The sequence below is a fragment of the Myxocyprinus asiaticus genome, chromosome 2 (assembly GCF_019703515.2).
Source record: "Myxocyprinus asiaticus isolate MX2 ecotype Aquarium Trade chromosome 2, UBuf_Myxa_2, whole genome shotgun sequence".
NCBI lineage: Eukaryota > Metazoa > Chordata > Actinopteri > Cypriniformes > Catostomidae > Myxocyprinus > Myxocyprinus asiaticus.
Window position 1 is genome coordinate 24,938,844 of NC_059345.1, and position 24,726 is coordinate 24,963,569.

The following is a 24,726-nucleotide window of genomic DNA, read 5'->3' on the forward strand; positions in this document are numbered from 1 at the left end:
GCTGAAAAATATTTTTTCGCTTCACCTGGTTCTATTTTGATATGTAACCCAATCAATTTAAATCAATATGCATAAAATCAAGTACCTTCCTACATTTTTCTCATTTAATATTTTGTTGCATTATGAAATACATCAGATAAATACATCAGCGGAAGTAAGAACAGTGTTTTATGTTGACTTCAAAAGCTCAAACTCTAACAGGTTCAGACTAATATCCAGTTGAGTCAATAAAAATTCCAGTTTCTACTTTCAGCATGCAAGGTGTAACTTTACATTCTGAAAGTACAGCAGACATTTGAATGCCTCAGAGTGAAATCCGATAGCTGAAGAAACATTAATTTGAAGCAGAAGGCTTTCTCTGTCTCGTGTGTTTGCACAGACACATATTCATGCATGCTTCTTTTCTCTGCAATATTTGTCCAGTTTTTTTATAGCCTTTTGTCTCTCTCCTACCTTTACCACTGCCTCATCCTCTCTCTCTTTTTTCAACACCCAAAATTCCCAACTCCCCTTCAATTTTCTCTCCTTTTCTGTCTCTCTCAATGATTTCTCACTTTTCTCCCATGCACTTTTCTACATCCTTTTTGTTCTCTTTTTTCTTTCTCTCTTTCTGTTCCTGTTCTCCTCCTACCAACATCCTTTTCTCATCCTCCCCCACCACCATCTTTCTCTGTCCATCTCTTTCTCTCCAGATCTATGCTTAGCAGTGCAGAGAAATCAGAGAAGACCAGCATAGGGGCGGAAGATGACAACAAGGACTCCTCCCTTGTGGGCGGGACTCCTCCGACCGCGCCCCTTTCAGCACTCAAAGACCAAGCCAAGCCTCGTTCGCTTCGCTTCACCTGGAGCATGAAGACCACATCTTCCATGGAGCCCGGTGAGATGATGAAGGAGATCCGGAAGGTTCTGGACGCCAACAGCTGCGAGTACGAGCTGCGAGAGCGCTATATGCTGCTGTGCATAGCTGGCAACCCTGCCCGCGACGACTTTGTTCAGTGGGAAATGGAGGTTTGCAAGCTGCCTCGCCTCTCGCTCAATGGTGTGCGCTTTAAGAGAATATCTGGCACATCTATCGCCTTCAAGAATATTGCTTCTAAAATTGCCAATGAGCTGAAGCTGTGAGGGTAGATGCAAGTGAAAAGTAGCATTTTAAAGTGTTTAAAGAGTCTCAGAACAGGGATGAGTGGAAAATATAGCCACTACTCAAACGCAATGCAAACTGCTGGTATGTGTTGGTAAGATCAGTAGAGGAGTAAGATCAGATACATACAAATGGGTAAAAATAGCACACTGGCCCTTCAATCTTGCATACTGAGGTCACATTTAGGAATTTTGGGCACTTTAGTCAATTTAAACTCTGTTCTTGAGTCATTGTCCTTGATTGTCATGAATATGTTCAATCCAGAAAGGCTATAAGTACACGGTTTGTATTCAGCTGTTCTTTGCTCAGAGAAAAGAGTTGGTTGATTTATGAACTCATTTTGGTCTTAGACCCCTCATAATCTTGGGCACAAACTGTTGCCTATTGGAGGATAAACACCACACTTGATAAGAGGGGTAGTCATTAACTGTAAATCCCCAAGTGTGGGTGGAGGCGGGCAGTTTAGGACGGTGGACTGACTTTTTTGCCCCTTAAAAAGAAAAGCATACACATAAACTTTCAGTATAGTATCTCTTCCTCTTATTCTATCAACAGGGTTACGCCCTCACCATTACTCCATAAAGGGCCGGCACACTTGATCAGTACTGAGAGGACTGTAAATTGTGGTTAAGGTGATTTTAATTCTTAATCGGCTGGGTTTAGATTTGCTGCACTGGAATTGGGTGCATTTCTGTTGCCTTTATTTTCTAATAGAAATGAAATGTGCTTTATTGTTGTATTTACCAATGATTATGTTTTAATATTATTCTTAGGATGAAAAAAAAAATCTGATTTTTGTATTATTATTATTACTTGTGGTTTTGTGTTCTTGATCGTGCTATGCCTGTGTTTAAAGAATGTCAGAAACAAGCACCATGTGACTCCCACCAAACTTTTCACACTCTTCCCCTGCTTCGTCCCAAAGGATAATGGCCCAGCAAGTACTCTCATTTAAAAAATTTTTTTTTTTAAAAATCACTGGACTAATAACTCTATCTGTGCAACCAATTGTTCCCATGCCATTTTAGTGACTAAGGAACTGTCAAGCTCTTTTTCTCTGCATCCACCACTTTTCATGATGTGGTTCAAGCCAAGAAACTTTCATGGCCTTATGGCATTACTGCTTTGATGGTACACTCTTTATGAAAATATGGAGTGAGTGAATGTTAATGTGTGTGAAAGAAAGAGATGATGATAGGGTGTCATATCTGAAATAACCAAAAGGCTGCCGAGCTTTATATTTAGCAATGCTATAAAAAGACTATATTGGTATATAGTCTTGAGACCAATATTGGCTAGGGCCCTATGAAATGGGCTTATGTTAATTCCAATTTTTGGTTGGCATTATCAATTTCACAATTGATCATTGACATCATTCTTTCAAAAGCTTATCAGTAGTTCAAGCAGACAGGAAACAACCCGGCACTTTTGTATGAGTGGAATGAGTGTGTCTGCATAAAAGTAAGAGACTAGGTGCTAGAGTGAAAAGTGTGTATCCATCCATCTCTGCTAAGCTGTACATGCTTGCATGCATCCTCTAGTTGAAAATGGGGATCCATATAAATTCTGTCACCAGACTGGGGACAACTCTGCACATGTGTGTTTTATATCTTCATAGGAAATAATTATCTTTTTTTTTTTTTTGTCATGTAATTTGCTGTTCTCATTCATGATCATTTGTTTTAGGTGCTGGGGATCCAATTATCTTTAGGATTGTCATTTTACTTAAGGGTTGATTCTTTTTTTCACACGTTTATCATTGCTATAATTTTATGATTTGTGTCAGATTCTTCACTGCTGGGTTAGTGGGATTCGAATGGAGAAATACACCATGTTTTTTGTTTCTTTCTGTGCAAAGATGATGATGAATTATGATCAATGATAGTAATAAAAACAATTCCATTCAAGCTGGTTGTATTGAAACTGATGCAACATGTCCTAGTTCTAAGTATACCAATTTTGTGGCATCCCTAAATAATGATCTTATTACCGCATCTTATTTCATTGCAAATTGAATATTACCTTGAAATATTTATTTGTAATTGGTATACAGTAACCATTGTTGGGTGTAATCTGATTACAAAGTAATAACTGTAATCTAACTCCTTTTTGGGAGAAAAAAGTGTAACATTACATTTAAAATTCTTGTAATCAGATTACAGCTACTGATTTTAAATTAAATTATCTTTATATTTACACATATTTGTATTATATTTTTGTAGAATACATTTAAAACAGATTATGTTCACATGCACGTCTGTTTTCATGCTGAAGAGTCACTAAAGAGCCATTGTGTGGTTGAGACCTGCAGTGCTGAGTGTATGATTTGCATGCAACAATAAACGAAGCAAATATAGACATTATTTGTAAAGTGTTGAGCGGAAAACTTTTCTCAAAGTGGTTTTAGAAAGCTACAAGAATAAAGTAGTCATGTGATTATTTTTCGATTAAGTAATCAATAATCTGATTTCATTTTTGTAATAAGTAATTTGTAGTGGATTACTTTTTTTGAGAACTTACTACACACTGACCACGATTACATGCTCTTAAAAAAGTTTTTAAGAGTTTTTGCAGAAAGCTGCGTTCTGAAACGTCATGTAAACGAAAAGCTGGTGTCTTTACCCCGCTTAAGGGATTAATAGAAAGTGGTGGGTTAGCCTAACCTTATCCAGGTTTCTCCTCTAGAATGCAGCTTAATGTGGTCATGTAATCGCATAAGAGGCGTTCTGATGGGTTTTTGAAGAGTGCACATGTGCGTGAACAGACAAATAACATCATAGGGTGGAGCCCAACAAAAAAAAATCTGTATTTCTAGGAGTACAGTGGGAAAAGCACATACATTATAAACTATACCCATTTATACACAACAATGTAAAATATCGACGTCACGTTCGCATATATGTGCTGGTACATTGGGGAAATCCCACAGTTTTACGTGAAGGGAAACCCCACTATTGAAGCGCAATTCCACTGAAAGTTAAGGAAACAAACACAACAACTCTGGAATATCTGGAAATAAAGTGGAACAACAGAGAATAAAATGGTGAAGTCTTCCTTGGATACAATGTTTGCTATTTACTGAAGTGTTGCAGGGAAATTATGTTGCTGTGGAGAAAGCTGCTTACTGACCGATCCGAATGTAAATGGGAGTAAAGTGTACACCACTTATAGAGTGCATGTAAACAAATAAGCCGCTTTCTGGTGTCCATGTAAACAGTCACTGACAGTTACACAGTGTCCTAACCTGGCGTGACCCAATGAAGCATAAAGCAATAAAAGCCATCTCTTTCATGTAAATAGAGGTGTTTTCCCAACCGACCACAAGTAACATTTAGATTCTATTTCTGTGCCGTTGTACTGGGTAGCCACATCCTTAAGAAATCTCATTGGTCCAAAATTATGTTCCATATTACTGTATATTAAACATCAAATATGTTCTCATTGGCTGTGATTGCGTCACGCTGTGCAGCGTTTTTACTTTCAGTGCAGACAGCATTGTCACAATCACTTGTCACATTGCGCCTGGTAAGAAAATAATTTAAGTGTAACATGTATTTCCCAATAGTACATGTGTATTCAAAATATCTTGCTTCCTATAAGTAACAACAAACTCGTTTGGTCATTATCGCTTTATTCTGAAAACAAACAAAAATAGTCACAAGCAAATCCAGTTACACATGTAAACAGTTCTCACATACATACAGCATTTTGGAAGAAACGAGAAATCGTCTTGCACAATCATCTTTAGTGTTTTGACGTCTCGTGTTTGTGCCTTTTATGAGCAAGATTATATCAGTGTATTTCAGAGTTCCAAAAAACAAAACAAAAAATCAAGTATTTGCATTTAATCATTTAGTGCTTGGTCAATATTTACTAGTACTACATAAATTCACTACCTAACAATATCTTAAGAACCTAATTATACAAACAACAAAAACTACTTCACCCAGTATGATTCTATCAACATCTTCAAAAGGGATAGGAAGTAAACATGATTTCCCAGTTTCCTCACACCAGGTGCACTTAAGAACACACTGTGGCATCTTTAGTGATACATACTTGGTGATGTGCAGCTGTTGCCATAGAGATGGTGGAAGGAACTCACATGAGTCTGTTATCATAACAGTTTTTAATTGCCATAGCAATCCAGTGTATAAGGTTTTTACCCCACAATTTTGGTTAAAATTCTTACATCTCTACCAAGTTGCTGAGCTTTTTATTATGGATGGTGTTTTAATAGCTGTAGTTATGGTGGAAACAGTTGTGCTTGGGACGAGGTATAACTGTAAAACCTGAGGACAGATGAGTTTGTGGAGCAGTAGTGTGTATTGTTTTTGGCAAGACTGAGGTTTTTATTATAGGTGAAGATATTAGCTGGTTGCATGTATGTGAAGGCTTCTCTTCTGTCCTGTGTAGTTCATTAGGCAGAATACCATTAATTCATCCTTGCTTGTCACTGTCTCACCTTCCTGACCTGTATTTTGGTGCAACCCAGCTTATGCTTTTATGCACAACTACTTTTTTTCTATCTCTCAAGAGGCATTTCTAGATATTGCCCTTTTACATTGACTGGAGACCAAGTTTGCAATTTCTCCAGTTAAAAAAAAAAAAAAAGAGAATTCAATGTAAGAGGGCAACTACTACACTGCAGTCAGTGTGACTGAGGGGAATCCACCTTCAACCCAACCAGAGAGGGTGGCAGCTGTCCGGCAGAGGAGCCTAGAGAGTTCCTCAGTGCCCCCTGGTGGAGCGAGGATGCCACTGCAGGTCTGATGAGGGGAGGGGGAGGGGGATTGTGGGATGTCCGGTTTTGTAGAGGTCGCGTTTGTAGCGGGGGTGGCTGGCGGAGCAGGCTAGGAGGTGCTGATGGGGGAGCAGGGCGCAGTAAGGGTGGCGGTTGAGTGAGGGGTGGGGAGGATTGTGCAGAGTTCAAGTTTCCAGCAACACTGGCGTCAGAGGAGGCCAGAGAACTGTCAGAGTGAGGGGGAGAGATGCCATCCATCTTCACCTATAAAAATAATAAAGAGTAAAACACAGTAATTTAAAATGTAATCCTTCACAGGCCAAAAAATTCAGAGGAGAGTAAACCCCACAAGAAATTTCTCAAACTGTTCTAATATCTAGGATAAAGACATGCCAGCGGAAACAAGTCTTAACCACACAGAAAAGCCTTGACAAGTGCAATTCAAATATATTATTCCATATTGTCTTATTCACATTCCCCCTCACCTCATCATCTTCCACTCCTGTCGACCCATTCAGTTCCGTGTCCGCAGTTCTCCCGCTGTTCCCTTGAACTACTTCCTGTTCTGCTTGCCATTCACGTAGCACCTCCTCAAGATTGAAGCGTCTCCGGTAGCTGACAAAGAATGAGCTCACTTGTGCCACCGTCTTGTTGCCAATGACGTCTGCGATGGCTGCAAAGTCTTTACCATATCTCCTGATAGCTGCAGAGGATAAGCGTGGAAAATAGCTACGTGACAAAACTGCATGAAGCAACGCTTAAAATTAGAGTTAACCCAAATGAGATTCTGATCTATTCAATCTGCACAATATTCCCTGTTCTTGTACTTCAGTAAATACTGATAGGGCCCTATTTTAAAAATGCAGCACTATGCTTTAAGTCATGTGCACAGTCAGTGGGCATGGCCATGAAGTTTTGGTATTTATGCAAGCATGCACTAAGTCTAGGCACAAGTGGGTTTGGCGAAATTGCTCGTGCAAAGCGCTAATGGGCTGGGTCAAGTGCAGTTTACAGTTGAAGTCAGAAGTTTACATACACTTAGGTTGAAGTCATTAAAACTCATTTTTTAACCACTCCACAGATTTCATATTAGCAAACTATAGTTTTGGCAGTTCATTTAGGACATCTACTTTGTGCATGACACAAATAATTTTTCCAACAATTGTTTACAGACAGATTGTTTCACTTTTAATTGACTATATCACAATTCCAGTGTGTCAGAAGTTTACAAACACCAAGTTAACTGTGCCTTTAAGCAGCTTGGAAAATTCTAGAAAATGATGTCAAGCCTTTAGACAATTAGCTTCTGATAGGAGGTGTACTGAATTGGAGGTGTACCAGTGGATGTATTTTAAGGCCTACCTTCAAACTCATTGCCTCTTTGCTTGACATCATGGGAAAATCAAAAGAAGTCAGCCAAGACCTCAGATAAAAAACTGTGGACTCCCACAAGTCTGGTTCATCCTTGGGAGCAATTTCCAAATGCCTGAAGGTACCACGTTCATCTGTACAAACAACAGTATGGAAGTATAAACACCATGGGACCACGCAGCCATCATACCGCTCAGGAAGGAGACGCATTCTGTCTCCTAGAGATGAATGTAGTTTGGTGAGAAAAGTGCAAATCAATCCCAGAACAACAGCAAAGGACCTTGTGAAGATGCTGCAGGAAACAGGTAGACAAGTATCTATATCCGCAGTAAAACGAGTCCTATATCGACATAACCTGAAAGGCTGCTCAGCAAGGAAGAAGCCACTGCTGCAAAACTGCCATAAAAAAGCCAGACTACAGTTTGTAAGTGCACATGGGGACAAAGATCTTACTTTTTGGAGAAATTTCCTCTGGTCTGATGAAACAAAATTTGAACTGTTTGGCCATAATGACCTTTATGTTTAGAGGAAAAAGGGAGAGGCTTGCAAGCCGAAGAACACCATCCTAACCATGAAGTATGGTGGTGGCAGCATCATATTGTGGGGGTGCTTTGCTTCAGGAGGGACTGGTGCATTTCACAAAATAGATGGAATCATGAGGAAGGAAAATTATGTGGATATATTGAAGCAACATCTCAAGACATCAGCCAGGAAGTTAAAGCTTGGTTGCAAATGGGTCTTCCAAATGGACAATGACCCTAAGCATACCTCCAAAGTTGTGGCAAAATGGCTTAAGGCCAACAAAGTCAAAGTATTAGAGTGGCCATCACAAAGCCCTGACCTCAATCCGATAGAAAATTTGTGGGCAGAACTGAAAAAGCGTGTGCGAGCAAGGAGGCCTACAAACCTGACTCAGTTACACCAGTTCTGTGTGGAGGAATGGGCAAAAATTCCAGCAACTCATTGTGAGAAGCTTGTGGAAGGCTACACAAAACGTTTGACCCAAGTTAAACAATTTAAAAGGCAATGCTACCAAATACTAACAAAGTGTATGTAAACATCTGACCCACTGGGAATGTGATGAAAGAAATAAAAGCTGAAATAAATTATTCTCTCTACTATTATTCTGACATTTCACATTCTTAAAATAAAGTAATGATCCTAACTGACCTATGACAGGAAATGTTTTCTATGATTAAATGTCAGAAATTGTGAAAAACTGAGTTAAATATATTTGGCTAAGGTGTATGTAAACTTCTGACTTCAACTGTAATTCTGAGGTTCCATTCAGTCCATTCCCTGTCAAGCACCAGTGATATAAACAAAGACAGCAAGAACTTCATAAGAAGTTGGTAGTGTATATGGACTGTACACAGTGAATTAGAAGAATAGAAATATGATGTTCGTTTGTGCATTAACTGTGTCCTTGTTGAATATAAGGCACATATCTTTGACAGTGACATGCTCCTTTTATATGCATGGGAAATGTGACTGTCGGCAGGATTTGGATGCAGGTCATTAAATTATAGAGAATATAAGTATTATTAATTATATTGATCAAGTGACATAAATCATGGCTAGTATTAACAGTGATTGAATCGGCCTTCCAGATTAGGCTGTGGATCGAGGGATTGTTTTTTTTGTTTGTTTGTTTTTTTGCACGTACTTTTACTTCTACCGGTTGATCTTACTTAAATTTAATTCATTTACTGAAACATGAAAAATTTTAACCAAAAACATTTAAATTACACTTCAAACAAAATGAAAAAACAATCAAAATAAAGTGTCCAAAAACAACAGCCTCCCCAAATCCAAACATTTTACACTGTCCAAGCTCAGGTCAGAATCTTGCATCATTCCCTTGGAGACTGCATGTCTGACCTTTGAACAGGGCTCATCTGACACAATAGGGTTGTCGCAACCGGTGCTAGGCACCATACTACAGGCCAGGGTCCCCTCAACGAGGCGGATGTATGCCTTAAGGTGGTGCAAAGTGGTGCTTCTCCAAAGGTGGGGACACAACGCAGTGCCCTGTGCAGATGATACTTTCTTTCTTACAAGAGCGGTTGGATGCAGGACTCACTCCATCCAAGCTCAAAGTATACTTCACTGCCATAGTGGCTACTCATGACCTCTTTGAGGGCTTGCCTGTAGGCAAACACCCCCTGGTCAGTAGATTTCTGCATGGTGCGAGACGGCTGAGACCCTCTCACCCCAATATTGTCCCAGTCTGGGACTTAGCACTTACAGGTTTCCTGTTTGAGCCACTAGAGGTGGTAAGCATATGCATACTCACTAAAAACTCTGCTGCTACTCACTTTGGTGTGTCAATTTGACCACTACCCAGCATGGCTGGAGTCTCTGTCTTGGTATCGAGCCGTTGGATTATTGTTCCCCACTTTCTATTTTTCAATAAGAAGGGGTGATTACAGCAGAGCCTTATTACTACCCTGTTGGTATATGGACATTGCCCAACAGCGCTACGGTGTTATAGAATAAGGCTCCCATAGCGTCAGCTTCTGACGCAGCGTCGAAGTTACCTTCTTGAAAGGGAACGTCTTGGTTATTTTCGTAACCTTGGTTTCCTAAAAGGAGGACACGAGACAATGCGTAACTACTGATTTTTTTACTGTTATGGGACAAGAGATTTGGGTTGCTCCAAAATCCTGACGGTGTGGTGCTGGGCTTATGCTTATATGCTCACTATGATGTCAGCATAGGCGGAGTGCCAAGTGTCATCAGCCAATCAAATTGGCGTGATGGTGTAGGGTTTCAAGGTCATCGTTCCCTGAAGGGTGCTCCCATAGCGTCAGCTTCTGAAGCAGTGTCAAAGTTACCTTCTTGAAAGGGAACTGATATATGTCAAATATATTACATTAAATTACATTCTTATTGTGAATTTTCTCATTTCTAATAATTTGAAATGATAATCTGTCTCACCCTGAACAGCAAGGAGCTGCTCCTCCGTCGTCCAGCGAGAGTTAATTTTTTGGGTGGGCTGAATGAAAAACAGAGCAAGAAGAATAGTAAGTAAGACTAGTAAGTCTTGTTCTTCAGATACAGACTTGGCCAACTCTTCAAGACAAACTGAATCTTTAATTTCAAAATATAATATAAAGGATTAATCATTGTATTTTGATATACAGTGTCCATTTAAACTAAAAAGACTTTCAATGGCTTGTAATGTCCTGCCTTGCTTGAAGAAACTTTTATATGTGTGCCACAATATACAGCAGTTTCACAATTATAATTTGTCAATGACATGCCAGTGATACATTCTCTTGATGTGTATACCAGAGCAATGCAGGTGAAAAAATACCTCTGACAGTCTTATGCCCTCAATGCCTTCACCCAAGTTGTGCTTGAGAACACTGTTGGTTTGCTTGATGCTTTGGACCTAAAACAAAATCACAGTTTAACAATGGTGAAATGTTAAGATTATCACTATGTCATGTGTGCATGTTAGTGTACACTAATCTACAACACAAAACACTGAATTTTACACACTACCAAAAGCATCATGATTTGACATGATTTGACAACATTTGATTGTGTTGTTTTAAGTATTTGAAATAAGTGTGTTTGCATGCATGTTACCTGTCTTTTAAGTGACACTAGCTGTGTGTCCAGCTGTCTGATAGTAACAGTTCCTGAATCAGTGGATGCTGAGAGAACAACAATGTCCTCCTGCTCCAGGTGCATGCCTTTAGGAGGCCTCCGGCGAGCCCGAAGAGGATGGTGTCGGTACTGCGCACCCTGGTTCTCTTTCCGAGTCGGGCCAGACTTGCTCGGGCCCTTATCACTCCCTGCTCCATTTCCAGCATTCTGCTTTGTAGTCTGAAAAGGAGCACACATTCACAGTAAAATACACAACTTCCTCTGCAGAGTTCTTGGTAAGTAACTTATTATGCAAAGCCATACAAATAGTTGTAATATTAGAATAATTCAGTGGCAACCCTCACCTTTACATTTTTGGTGATAATTGTCATGAGCTGCTATTTATCACATTTATTCTATATTCTGGGCTATTTGGATTGGTGTGTGTATTAGGTTTATTTCACTGCTGATATTCAGAATAGCCAAGGCTCACCTCTTTCTTGCTGTTGATCTCAAAGTCACTGTCGCTGCCTGGATCTCCTTCCTCTATCTCGTCATTACTGGCACAAACAAAAATACACAATTTGTAATCTTATCTTTCTGAACGCTGTCACTTTAATTGTCCTTTCTCTCCATCATTCTGTCTTTCCCGTTTTTTGCTCTCTATTCCTTTCCTATTACCTCTCATCCTTCTCTCTCTTGCTGAGGAGCTTGCGTGCTTGGCGGTCCATGACGCTTGTCCGGGTTCTAGTTTTCTTCCAGGAATAGTAGTATTTCACCAGGCTTGAGATCAGTTTGTCTGGCAGCTGAGAAATAAAAATCACAGAGGGCTATGATATTATGTACACTACCTAATCATTCTTTGTTATGACCAATTGTCCACGTTTTAGAATAATAAAGTCATAAAAAGTATCAAATCACATAAATAGTATGCAAATTATGTAGTGACCGGAAATATGTTAAATCAAAACTACCCTTTATCATTTTAGATTGTTTAAAGTAACCACCCTTTGCTTAGATCACAGCTTTTCACACTTACGGCATTCTTTCAACCAACTTCATGACGTATCCACCTGGGATCCTTTTTATGTAGTATTGAAGGAGTTTCTATATATTTTGGGCACTAGTTTTTGCTGTTCCTTCACTATCCACTCCAACTAATCCAATTTAAAAAAATTATAATTATTAATGTTTTCGTTTTGTAAAGCATTTTAGATGTAGACCCAATTTATATTTGTCTACAAAACTCATTTCAACCATTAGCCTTTAGATCAAAAGTGTCTTTATCATAAAACAAATTTGTCCACACTTTTGGACTCCCATTTTTTAAGTTTAGCACACATAATTTTAGATGGGATCTCCATTTTAATCTTTAATTTAAGGCTTGATCTTCTCCAAAGCTCATGTTTTAACATGATGGGATGGGTAATGGTGTCGCAGATGACTGTGATCATATTGATCACAGAGCTGCAGAGCTTAAAAGAACCCTCAGCTAAAGGACTGCAAAGCAGTCAAAGGTGAGACCTCACTATGACTTGCTACAGGGATGTGCAATTCTATACTAGGCTGTATCTGGAGATTCCTGCTCATCTACAGCAGCAGGTAGATGTGAGATCAGCAGATGACTCTTATATAAGCTATTTTGCCTCCATCCCACCCTCTTACCATCTGTTGGATGCGGTGGAAGCTCTTGCCATGAAAACTGAAAGCCTGTTCAAACAGAACTTTGTCTTCTACTGTCCACTCATCAGGGAAGGGAGTGAAGTTGGCCAGGTCAGCCAGTGACTTCTCCACATCATGCTTGTGCCACAGAAGCATGCCAAGAGCCTGTTGGGATAAAAATGAAAGTTCTTACCAAAGACCGTCTGAAGGATTTGGTTTTAAAATCAAGCCTTATATTTAAGTTGTATGGAATGGTGGTCAGGTAGTACCTGTTCCATGTTGTACCCATGCTTTTCTTTGGCCATCAGAATGTATTCATCCACTGAGAGTGAAATTATGAAAGATAACAAATTTAATAATAAATATTGACAGAGAATTATGACTTACTTAAAGGTGCTGTAAGCAATTTTAGCCATTCTAGAATTTCAACAAGCTGGCAGGGCTTCATGTGAGACTGAGAGAATTTAAGTTTAGGTTTAGTTGGAATAGCAACGCCCCCTCTTTCCAAAACCCACACTCTAAAGATACCAAATGAGCTTTATTGCAACCAACATCGAGCAGAAGCTGTTGTCAAAAACCACAGCAGTAAAATAGCTCTATCAACTGACAACTGTTATGAACAACATGGTATAAAAATGGCATTACGACTCATTCATTCACTGCTACTACATTACTTTGAGAACATGTAAAATGATTGACAGGCAGAAAGTGTCAAAGGTCGTGGCCCGCAGACACATTTTTGTCTGCTGTTTACAGAGTCTAGTGCTGTCACAGAGACAGGTGAGGTATCTCACAACATTTATTTCATTAATATCAGGGAGTTGGAAAAATGTTGCATACCTTTCCATGAAAAAACAAATCACTTCCAGCACCTTTAACATACTCAATTGGGAGTATGTTGGTTACATAAACCAATAAATTATTGGTTCTCTACATGCAAGAGCATAGGGGTTGGCAATATGAACAAAATCTTATATCATGATAGGAGTAATTTTATATCACAATAACAACATACATCACGATACAGTTAATTTTTTTGAAAAATCAATAAATTGGTTAATGTATTAAATAAACATGTTATACTGCCTATTTTTGGATAATTCAGTCAGTGAATTAAATACTTTCAAATACTTCCTCTTATATAATTTTCTCTTATTTGTAACTTGACAATAGTCCAAGTAAAAAAAAACGTGGTTTTAATCATTCTTACGATAATGCTAAATTTCACATTATGTCACATTTCAGTCTGAAATGTTGACCAAATATTATTATTATTAGAAACTTTCCTAAAGACACTCAAGATCTTTCCAAAGCAATGCAACAAAAAAAAATAATGCATAAGTTTAACAAAAATAAACACTTCTTGCAAAAAAATATACAAAATTATAAAAACACTTCTTGCAGAAAATAAATATTAAATAAATATATACACTTCTTGCAAAAAAATTATGACCGTATTAACGAGGATTGCATAATTTGGCTTTCATAATATTCTTTTGCATGCTCTGTGTTGGCTTTTGTGAACCTACACCACAGACTCCCGTTCTGTGGAGATGTTTTTTCAGTGTTTTTCCTGGGTCAAAAATGATTGAGTAGCGTGAGTGATCCCGCTCTGCAATCTCCTGTAAATATCGGGAAGCCTGCTGGACTCACATGCCAGATGAGAATCATATTAAGCGTATATGAAGCGGTGAACGCGAGATGAATGTCATTGAATTTGCTTGGGCGTTCGCCAAAAAATGTTTAATGCCATAAAAAAAAAAAACTAAACCTAAACTTAAATTCTCTCAGTCTCACATGAAGCCCTGCCCGCTGATAAGCCCATGCCGCGCACATAGATATTTACATATTGCGATATACACGATAGAGCAAAATCTCTATCGATTGACACTTTATATCGTCTCTACGATATACACTCACTGAGCACTTTATTAGGAACACAATGTTCCTAATAAAGTGCCTTATGTGGTCTTCTGCTGTTGTAGCCCATCCGCCTCCATGTTCGATGTGTTGTGCATTCTGAGATGCTATTCTGCTCACTACAATTGTATAGAGTGGTTATCTGAGTTACCATAGACTTTGTCAGCTCGAAACAGTCTTGCCATTCTCTGTTGACCTCTTTCATCAACAAGGCATTTCCGTCCACAGAACTGCCACTCACTGGATGTTTTTTGTTTTTGGCACCATTCTGAGTAAATTCTAGAGACTGTTGTGCATGAAAATCCCAGGAGATCAGCAGTAACAGAAATACGCAAACCAGCCCATCTGGCACCAACAATCATGCCAAGGTCAAAATCACTGAGATCACTTTTTTTCTTCCCCATTCTGATGGTTGATGTGAACATTAACTGAAGCTCCTGACCCGTATCTGCATGATTTTATGCATTGAACTGCTGCCACACGATTGGCTGATTAGATAATTGCATGAATAAGTAGGTGTACAGGTCTTCCTAATAAAATGCTTATTGAGTGTGTATCGTCATATCTCCCAGCCCTACAAGAGCAGAGTCTACATGAACCACTGAGAAGGTGAGCAACAGTGAATCAGCAATAAATAATTCACCCAAAAATGAAAATTTTGTCATCAGTTACTCACCTCATGTTGTTTTAAATGCAGAAGGAGATGTTAGCCAGAATGTTGGCTGCAGTCCCCAATTCACTTTTATTGTATGGGAAAGAGCAGTGTCAACATTCTTCTTTTGTGTTCCACATTAGAAAGACAGTCATTGGGTTTGGAACAACATGAGGGTGAGTAAATGATGACAGATTTGTTATTTTTTGGGTGAACTAACCCTTTAAGCGCATTGCATCTGTGAGACTTTATAAACACAGTCAAGGACATGTCCATTCTACAGCACTCCACATCTCTAAGGTTTTGAGAAATGTCTATGTCTGATTAATGCTTCCTTACACATGGCATCAGACACTTGGCTATTGGGTGACCAGACCAGCATGCTCCTTTGGTCCTTCTCGCTGAAGCGGGATGCACAGTCTGTCAACAAAAAAGAAAAAAGTCTTTCACGCATGCAATTCTTTCTTTCTTGTCTTACCAAACTCCACTTAAGATCATGTTTTTTGCTAAATATCTGCTTGTATTTCCATGTTATATATTCAAAGACTATAGCTGTGCTCTCTCTCCTCCTCCCCATCACTTACAGAAACACCTACACACCTCCCTTTATCTTATCGTGCTCATGCAGACTGTGCAATGCAGTCTTTACATGTGCAACTGCAAAAAGACTGCATGGAGTTCATTGGTATATTTATCTCTTCTGAGAATAATAATTTTCCTCTTTACCTGGTTTGAACTCTGGGATCGGTGCCTGGTAGTCTCCACCAACGCGGATTATACTGTCTGTTTAAGAAGAGAGAGGGAGAGAGAAGGAACACAGGCAGGCAGGCAGAGTTAGAAACTGGCAGTGCATCCTTGCAGAGGGCAGAGGAAGAAAAGTGGGTGGAGTGAGGGAAAGAGAAAAGGGAGGCCTGATACATTGAGTACACACATATGTGTGGGAGGGATGATTTTACAGACACTGATTTATAGAAAATTTCAGATTGAAACCCTGAGATACCATATGAGTGAATGAAGGTCCAGATGGTGCCTTCGAGTTGTTGAGATTGTGTGTGCATGTGTTAGACGTACCATGTGAGTGTTCCTCATCACTGCTCTCTTCCTCGGAGTGCTGGCTGTTGCCATTAGTGACTGTTTTGGCCCTGCTTCGGGACAGAACACCAGACCCTGATCGCTCCATCACTGATGGCATGGCTGGGAGAAAAAGGGAAAGATATTACATAATGAATGGTTGGAATCAGCATTGTTTTTTATTTTCAAAGGTGAAATTATTTGCTCGTAATGTTGTGCAGATCCATTCTAATAGGCCTGAATATAACTATAGCCTCGTTATAAGAGTTTGATTCTTCTTTTTTCATAGACATAGAACACTACAATCACTTCTAACAAAAATGTTGCATAATGCAGACAACCAACATGAAGACATGTAATAGCTTGTGGTAATATTCTGAATCTTTGTTGACTATCTCTTTCTGAGCAGCCACAGTCAGTTAAAGAGTAGTTCACTGAGAAATGAAAAATCTCATCATTTACTCAGTCTCATGCCATCCCAGGTGTGTATGACTTTATATCTTCTGCAGAACACAAATGAAGATTTTTAGAAGAATATCTCAGCTTTATAGGTCCTTACAATGCAAGTGAATGGTGGCCAGAACTTTGAAGCTCCATAAATTACATAAAAGGCACCATAAAATTAATCCACATAACTCCAGTGGTCAAGGACTTAAATATTGATCAGTTTCTCAACCACACCTATCATATCGCTTCTGAAGATATGGATTTAACCACTGGAGTCGTGTTGATTACTTTTATGCTGCCTTTATGTGCTTTTTGGGCCTTCAAAGTTCTGGCCACCATTCACTTGCAATGAATGGACCAACAGAGCCGAGGTATTCTTATAAAAATCTTCCCAGTCACATCTGGGATTGCATGAGGGTGAGTAAATGATTAGAGAATTTTCATTTTTGGGTGAGCTATCCCTTTAAGGAATATAGTGAGTGATAAATGCAAATGAACCAATTTTTCAGTACATAAGATATTTATAAAACATAAACGACTTAAATATATCTGTGTGAAATCAACTTTGGCTCAAGAGACAGTGAATCGGATTGTGTGTAGTTTGAAATGCCCATGACTGCTGTGTTTTGAGCGGCAGGTGACGGGATCGATCCTCGTCTTCATTTTGCGTGAGTGACTGCTGTTACAAACTACAGAGCGCGGGACGTGCACTTTCATAAGAGCAACATTTCGATGGAATTCTAAATCTGTAACGAATTTCGTTTATTTTAATGGCGCTAAATTAGACTTTTATGTGGTGGACATGAAGTCTTTGTCTCGCAAAGGCCTCCACAAAACTAACGGTGCGGGCAGTAGAGCCGACTTTCATCACTTTATAAACACTTAGATGAACACTTCCAGAAAACATCAACCATCCATCCTTCAGAAAGCGAAAACCCAACGGCTTCACTTAGTTTTACAAGCCAAAGAAAACAAGGATAATGCCATTGTAATGGCCAGCCACCAAACTGCACTCCTAGCTCAAAAAGCAAATAATTATACTAAGTGTACAAAATAAGCAGACAAAAAAAATATGAAACAATTTAAGCAATTTCTGCTCAAGTGAACACAAAGGAGGTCAGTGTCCATTTGCAAGATTAACTATTTGTGCAATCCGTTACATAATTAATTAAACATAATATATTTATATTACGCTTAATAAAAAAAAATATAAACTAAGGATTCACTTAGGTATTTATTTTATCTCGGTTTGCGAGATAAAATAAATAATCGGTGCGTGTCAAAGAATTATAATTGAATGGGGGTCGTGACGTCACGACCAGGGGCTATTGATTGAAGTTGCCATCCGACACAGTGCGAATTAAAGGTGCTCTTCAGATCTATCCAAAAGACTCAATAAGTGGCAGTGAACAATGCTTCGCAAAACAACGTGTCTTTAATTGTGTTTCAGCTGCTAAACAGTTCTCAGTTGCCTCTCTAAACTCCTCCGAGAGCTCGCATCACTACGACCACCGTCCAATCATCCGTTGTTCATTTAAACGTTTCTGAAAGTAAACGCGTACGGGTCCTGCGTGGCCAATGGTCAAATATAATGCAAACTTGTGAAGCACAGAAAAGAAGAAGAAAAAAAAAAAACATATTTCCCCTCACCTAACTTTTTCGCACAGTCGCTCACTCAAGTCTGAGTCCTTTTGTGTAGAGCCACGCTGATGTCCCTATTTCAGTTGTTGGCTAGATGTCGCCGAACATTTGCCTTATAACGTTAGGTACCGGTCCGAATTGCAGTTCACTACCCGGGTTGCTTTCTCTTCTATTCAAACTTATGAAGCGACGGACAAGTGTATTTAAAACAGTGCTATGCACGTTTGTTAATAACCACCCAACTAAATAAAAACCTCAGTGAATATTCGCACGTTTCTTGTTCTCTCCAATACATGCATCGGGATCTCCTATCCGTGTGTGCGTATGTGCCGGAGAGACCTGAGAACTCCTCACAACCGAGAAAACCCTCCGCGCTGTTCGCCTCTCCCCAAATAACTTCCATGTCAATTATATAGTCCGTTTCACCGGCATACGGTTCAAAACAAGTGAGTTCGCGCTTTTTTTGTACATGAGTTTATCGGACTCTTACTATGGATATATTCGTAATATTACATTTAAACATTTAATGAGCCTCACATCGTATTTCACGTTATTTAGACGTTCATTGTGCCTTTATGTTTGTGTTTAAAACATGGAATGAAGCCTGTTGTGAACAGCTCTGGTAGCTATAGGCTATATTACAAGAAGTTAATTTACAGTGCTCTGTGCTTCGTGCTTTACCTGCTGTACTCCCGCGTCTAATCATACGGAACTACTTCTTGCTGTGTGTGCGGATGGATTCGTCAGCTGTGCAATGCAGTGCTGAGGCTGCCCAGACAATTCACTGACTAATGTATGCAGGAGAGGAGGGGGAAAAGACTTGAACTTGCTTCTATTTAGCTTAATAACAAACATTTTATGAAAGCATCACGGATTAGGCTTCAGTTGTTGTTCTTTTACCACATTCAGTTGATTGAGGGTGCTTGAGGCTTAAATGAATCAATATACTGTAATTCACACTGTATAGGCCATGGTCCTTGGTCTACATTAATTAAACATAACTTACAGGCAAAACAGGTGAGACCTCAGTTCTAATACTGGAATAAACAGAATGAAGACTGAATTCAGAATGGTCTTAGACACCCCCTTCTGGCACAATTCTGGCAGCAGGCCCAAGTGATGGACTGATCCATTCTTGCACATCCGTACACATTAATAATCTTTCTCTGTGGCCCTTTTCCTTGCAATAAGAACAGAGACAGACATAACAGCACTTGTGGCACAAGACCCCTCCCAGCCATCCTCTATCTGTTTCTCTCTGTTACTCTCCTACCATCTTCTCCCTCCCATCCATTGTGCCATCTTCCCAGTTCTCAGCAAAAGCACCATTTCTATTTTATCAAACTCACCTTAGTAGTCTATATGATTATCTCTCCTCTCTTTGTCTTTCTCTCTGTTTCTTCCTATCTGTTAGACTTCCTCCATTCTCATCACCTCTGAGTACCTCTTTCCAACCCTCCCCATCTCTCTAACCCCCCCCCCCGCGCACACATAGATAGCAGGCAAGGAAATAGACTCACTATGTTTTGAGAACTATTACTAATCTCGCAACCCCAGGCCTGAAAGCAAAGCTTTAAACCTTTCTCCACACAACCAGAATATAGATATGCATTTTCAGCAGTAACATGGCACAAGCCACATCTTTAGATTGCCTCCATTCTGTTTATTTTTAAACAGTTATGAAAATCAAGATATTGTAGATCTCGAGTCAGCATGTATCAAGAGTGAGTTCAGTGTGAGTTGTGGTGCAGCGGAAACCTAGATTTTAACAGCGGTGAACTGTCTGAAGACCCCCCTCCTGAAAATGCCATCTCTCCCCATCTCGAGACAGATTCCCCGAAAACAAAAGGTTCTGGGCGGGGCTTCGTGACGGGCCATCTGCGGGAGGGGCGGGGACAAGAATATGGAGCGTTTACAGCATTCAACAAACACATGGATGGACCATGAATCATTTAGTTAGTTACTGCTAAATAATGGTCAGAGGAAATGGATGTTGAATTAGCAATGAAAGAAAACGGTCTAAAAGAGCACCCTTCTAGTCCCTTGTGAGGTTTAAGATTTAACTCAGCATTGGATGTTTTGCAGTTGATTATCTCTGGCATTTAAATGTTTACTCGATGCAATCCCAACCATGCAATTATTGTTCATGGTGATGAAACACAAACAGCAGTTTCTACACAGCAGCAAAGTTGCTGACCTGCAGTCAACTAGTGCGGCCTCGTGGACAACAGAGGTACTGCAGTGTGTAACGGCGCTTTATATCATAAACATAGTCGGTTGTGATTTTTTTTTTTTTTTTTTTCTTAAAATTGCCATTTCAGGGCAGTTCTAAAACCTGTTTAGTTTACATAAGCTCAAATGAAGGTCGTCACATTTGAAAAATATCTGACTGTCAAGCAGCAGCCTAATTATATATACGTACAGTATATACTATACATACTGTGTGTGTGTGTGTGTGTGTGTATATACATACATACATTCTCAAAACATAGTGAGTCTATTTCCTTGATATATATACATATCATCATATAAAGAGACATTTATACAAACACAATACAAAAAAAAAATCTATATAAAACAAAAATCTACAAATATTAAAATGCTGGATGTGTGGGGGCCTGGGTAGCTCAGCAAGTAAAGACGCAGACTACCACACCTGGAGTCGCAAGTTCGAATCCAGTGTGTGCTGAGTGACTCCAGTCAGGCTTCCTAAGCAACCAATTGGCCCAGTTGCTAGGGTGGGTAGGGTTACGTTGGGTTAACCTCCTTGTGTTCGCCATTATGTGGTTCTTGCTCTCGGTGGGGCGCGTGGTGAGTTGTGTGTGGATGCCGTGGAGAATAGCGTGAAGCCTCCACACGCGATAGCTCTCCGCGGTGATGCGCTCAACAAGCCACATGATAAGATGCGCAGACTGATGGTCTCAGATGCGGAGGCAACTGAGATTCTTCCTCCACCACCCAGATTGAGGCGAGTCACTACCACAGGGACTTGGAGCGCATTGGGAATTGGGCATTCCAAATTGGGGAGAAAAGGGGAGAAAAAAATATGCTGGATGTGAGTTAGTAAAAAACAAATGAAACACTATCTGTCTATCCATCCATCCATCTATCTGTGGAGTGGGAGGCATGGCCGAGCACTGTTCTGTGGAGAGTGAAGCAGGGGAGATGATTGGTGAATGATTTCCACCTGTGCTTAACACCTGTTTTGTGTTTCAGTGAGGAGTGATTGGGGCATTTAAGGAGAGGAGACAGTGGCAGATGGTATAGAGAGCACAGCTGAGAAGCTGCTCGTGTGTTGGCCGCTGCTGTGTTGCAACATTTTGAGTGTGTGAATTGAAGCTTCACCGTTGCGCTTTAAGCAAACGTGTTTATTTTTGTGAATACAAGAGTAACATTCCTGAGTTGGAATTGCCGTCTCCTGCTTCCTCATTCCTGAACCTCATTACACTGCAGCCGAAACACGGGATTGAGGGACATACATCGTCATGGAGTCCTCGCCATTGGTGGACATCATCAAGTCCCTCGTTGGCATCCACCAGACTCAACACTAGTCCCTCCTGGAGCTTTGAGCGGAACAGGAACAACATTTCGAGGCGCTCCTACAAGCCCAGGTGGAGGACCGGCAGGAGTTACAGAGCTTGCTGCCATGTGGTACTCCAGCAGTGACACCGGCCACGGGACCCCCACCTCAGATCACACTGGCCAAGATGGGTCCCCCAGGATGACCCCGAAGCTTACATTGAGCTGTTCGAGTGGGCCGCTGCGGGGTCGAGCTGGCCCCAGACGCAGTGGGTGGTCCGCCTGCTGCCTTTTTTGTCAGGGGAGGCTCAGCTCGTGGCCCAACAACTGCCGGTGGCTAACCTGCTGGAGTACCCGGATCTGAAGTGGGCCATCGTACAGCGGGCCGGCCGGAACCCCAAGCAACATCATCAGCGCTGACCTACAGGGAATTCGGCCACCCATTCGCTTTTGCCCAGAAGCTCCGGGATGCCTGCCAGAGGTGGTTGCTAGCGGAGGACCGCAACGCTGGGGAAATCATCAACTTGGTGGTGCTGGAACAGTTCGTCGACCAGCTGCCCAAAAGGACCGCGTAGTGGGTCCGGTGCCACCACCCAATGTCGCTGGAGGATGCAGTCCGCCTGGCTGAGGACCACTTGATGGTGTATCCGGGAGACGGCCAAGCTTTTTCTCTCTCTCTCTTCTCCTGCTGTCTCTTCCCCTCCCCTACCTCGCCCTGTTCCTGTCCCTGCTCCCCGGAGAGGGGGGTTTATTCCCTCAAACCCCACTCCATGGGCCCGGTGCGGGGGGAAAGTCTGGGCTGCAGGGAGCCGGGCCACTTCCAGGACCAGTGTTCGGCTATGGATGTGGCCGTGTCAGTCCGGGTCCCCGACGCACAGCATTCCACCCCCGACCGAGCAGGGATGTACCAAATACCTGTGAGTATTCAAGGGGGTACATACTGAGCCTTGGTGGATTCGGGTTGTAATCAAACCTTGATTCACCAATGCGTAGTTCAACTGGAGGCTTTGGGTACAGCATGTAGGATGAAGGTGAGGTGTGTGCATCTGGACGTTCACGAATATCCCTTAGTACCTTAATATAGAATAGAAGCGGCGGTAAGTCCTCATCTCACCCATCCGCTGATTTTGGGTACGAATTGGGCAGCATTTCATTCGTTATTGGGGAGATTATGTGCGGATGGGTCCTGCACCAAAGTCTTTTGGTGTGTAGTTTGTGATTTGCTGGCTGGGGAGGTGGAGCCGGGGCCGTCTGTGTCAGTTCAGCGTCAGGATGACGCAAGGGAGGGGGAAGTCACGGCTTCCCCAGCCCTTAGAGGTTTCCCTGCTGGGAATTTTCTTCTGGAGCAGACAAGACCCTTAAGCACACCTTTGATCAAGTGAAAATAATTGATGGTCAACGCCTCCGGCTAGACATTGCACTTGCATATCCGTACTTTTCTATTATAAATGATCAGTTGTATCGAGTGATGCAGGACGCTCAGACAAAAGAGGATACAACCCAGTTGTTGATACCAAAGAGCTGTCTGGAAATGTTATTCCAGCACGCGGCCATCGCTTTGTGTTGGTTCTGGTGGACTACGCAATGTGATATCTGGAAGCAGTGCCCCTACGCAACATTTCAGCACATAGTGTTGCGAAGGGCACTCTTCAGAATAATCTCCCGAGTGGGGATTCAGAAAGAAATCCTCATGGATCAAGGTACTATTTTCATGTCACGTACACTATACGAACTGTACAAATTATTGGGTATTATTAAATCGATTCAGACAAGCATGTACCACCCGCAAATGGGTGCTTTTACCCTTTCAAAAATTGGCCCCCATTCACTTCCATTGTAAGTGCATCACTGTAAACCAGATTTTTGCTTTTTTTATTTTTTGTGGTAATCAATATTATGCCAGAAATGCTGTCGATTGTGCTTAACTTGAATTGAGCCTGGAATATTCCTTTAAATAAACACACGCACATGCACACACACGCGCCTGCATGCACGCACACTTACACATACAAACACATGCACATAAATTTGAAAGAATTTGAAAATATTTGAAAGAAAATTGATGGGTTAAATGATGCTTACAATGACATTGAGGTCTACCTCAATTCAGGGTAGGTAGTACAGATTTTGACTTGCCCGGCCTACATTTTCACTGGCTCACCACTAAAGAAAACAAAAATGAAACATTTGAATTTTTTTTTTTTTTTTTATGTATGTGTGCCAGGATTAATAATTATAGTATAATTATTATAATTAAGAACATTCATTAAATATTATTTTCTTTACAAAAAAAGATAGTTTACTGGTAAACAATGGCATTAGCCAACTCTATAACATTACCTTGGTGATATGTTTAAATCAGCAGAATTTGAGACAACAGTGTTTAACACAAAGAAAACCAAATGTTTGCAAGGCATACATCACATTTATAAGATCAAGGAATGTAACATTGACTGTTCTGTCATCTGACCCGAAACACTCTCATACTGGCCCCTTACCATCTTTATGTTGAGCCCAGCAATTGTAGTTCCATATCTACCTATATATCAGGCTATGCAATGTCAACACAGCAATATCAAAACTATTCTCCTTGAAGATCTACTCATGCAGCATAATTGCTTCTCAACTGCAAGTTATGGGGCATTTTGTTGCATTTTTTGATAGAAAATTAAAGAAACTATTATATTCAATCATATAATATGTTAGAATATAATATATTGCATATTACTTATTTCCAGTAATGACCTGGTGACACTATTTTGGCAGCATCCTTTATAATGCTGGAAGAGTGTTACAGGAATTTGCGACAAAAACAACATACACGACAGCAGTCAAAGGAAACTGCCTTTAATATAATCTAATTTGTATTTTATTGTAATACTTGCAGTTCACCATTTAACACTCTACGTGAGGAAGCATGTGGAGAGTTCGACCCTTAACCCCAAACCTCTGTGTCGTCAT

At 40.5% G+C, this 24,726-nt stretch overlaps 2 protein-coding genes across 8 annotated transcripts in view; one reads left to right on the top strand and one right to left on the bottom strand.

Annotated features, from left to right (window-relative positions):
- Positions 1-3,499, top strand: part of LOC127414784 (serine/threonine-protein kinase MARK2-like) — a 102,276-nt gene extending 98,777 nt beyond the window's left edge. For all 7 annotated transcript variants that reach the window (XM_051653088.1, XM_051653094.1, XM_051653122.1 and 4 more), the window contains one exon: positions 693-3,499. In XM_051653088.1, the coding sequence (XP_051509048.1) occupies positions 693-1,122 (430 nt within the window). In that variant the 3' untranslated portion in view covers positions 1,123-3,499. The remainder of the gene's footprint in view (positions 1-692) is intronic.
- Positions 3,500-4,763: 1,264 nt separating this feature from the next.
- On the bottom strand, positions 4,764-18,561 carry LOC127414822 (REST corepressor 2). The gene is made up of 13 exons (XM_051653157.1): positions 18,256-18,561; positions 16,159-16,281; positions 15,814-15,870; positions 15,427-15,507; positions 12,785-12,837; positions 12,519-12,680; positions 11,535-11,659; positions 11,347-11,413; positions 10,854-11,093; positions 10,576-10,653; positions 10,197-10,254; positions 6,371-6,588; positions 4,764-6,149 (listed from the first exon to the last, which is right to left on the bottom strand). Exons 2-13 carry the CDS (start codon positions 16,277-16,279, stop codon positions 5,793-5,795), a joined length of 1,617 nt encoding a protein of 538 aa, XP_051509117.1. The 5' UTR covers positions 16,280-16,281; positions 18,256-18,561; the 3' UTR covers positions 4,764-5,792.
- Positions 18,562-24,726: the final 6,165 nt, after the last annotated feature.

Coding starts and splice junctions, on each gene's coding strand:
- LOC127414822 (XM_051653157.1), bottom strand. CDS start 16,279: ATGCCATCAGTGATGGAGCGATCAGGGTCTGGTGTTCTGTCCCGAAGC. Junction 12,838..15,426: donor CCAAGTGTCTGATGCCATGT/GTAAGGAAGCAT, acceptor TTTCACTCTCAG/TGGATGAATACATTCTGATG. Junction 6,589..10,196: donor GCAGCTCCTTGCTGTTCAGG/GTGAGACAGATT, acceptor TATCCTCTGCAG/CTATCAGGAGATATGGTAAA.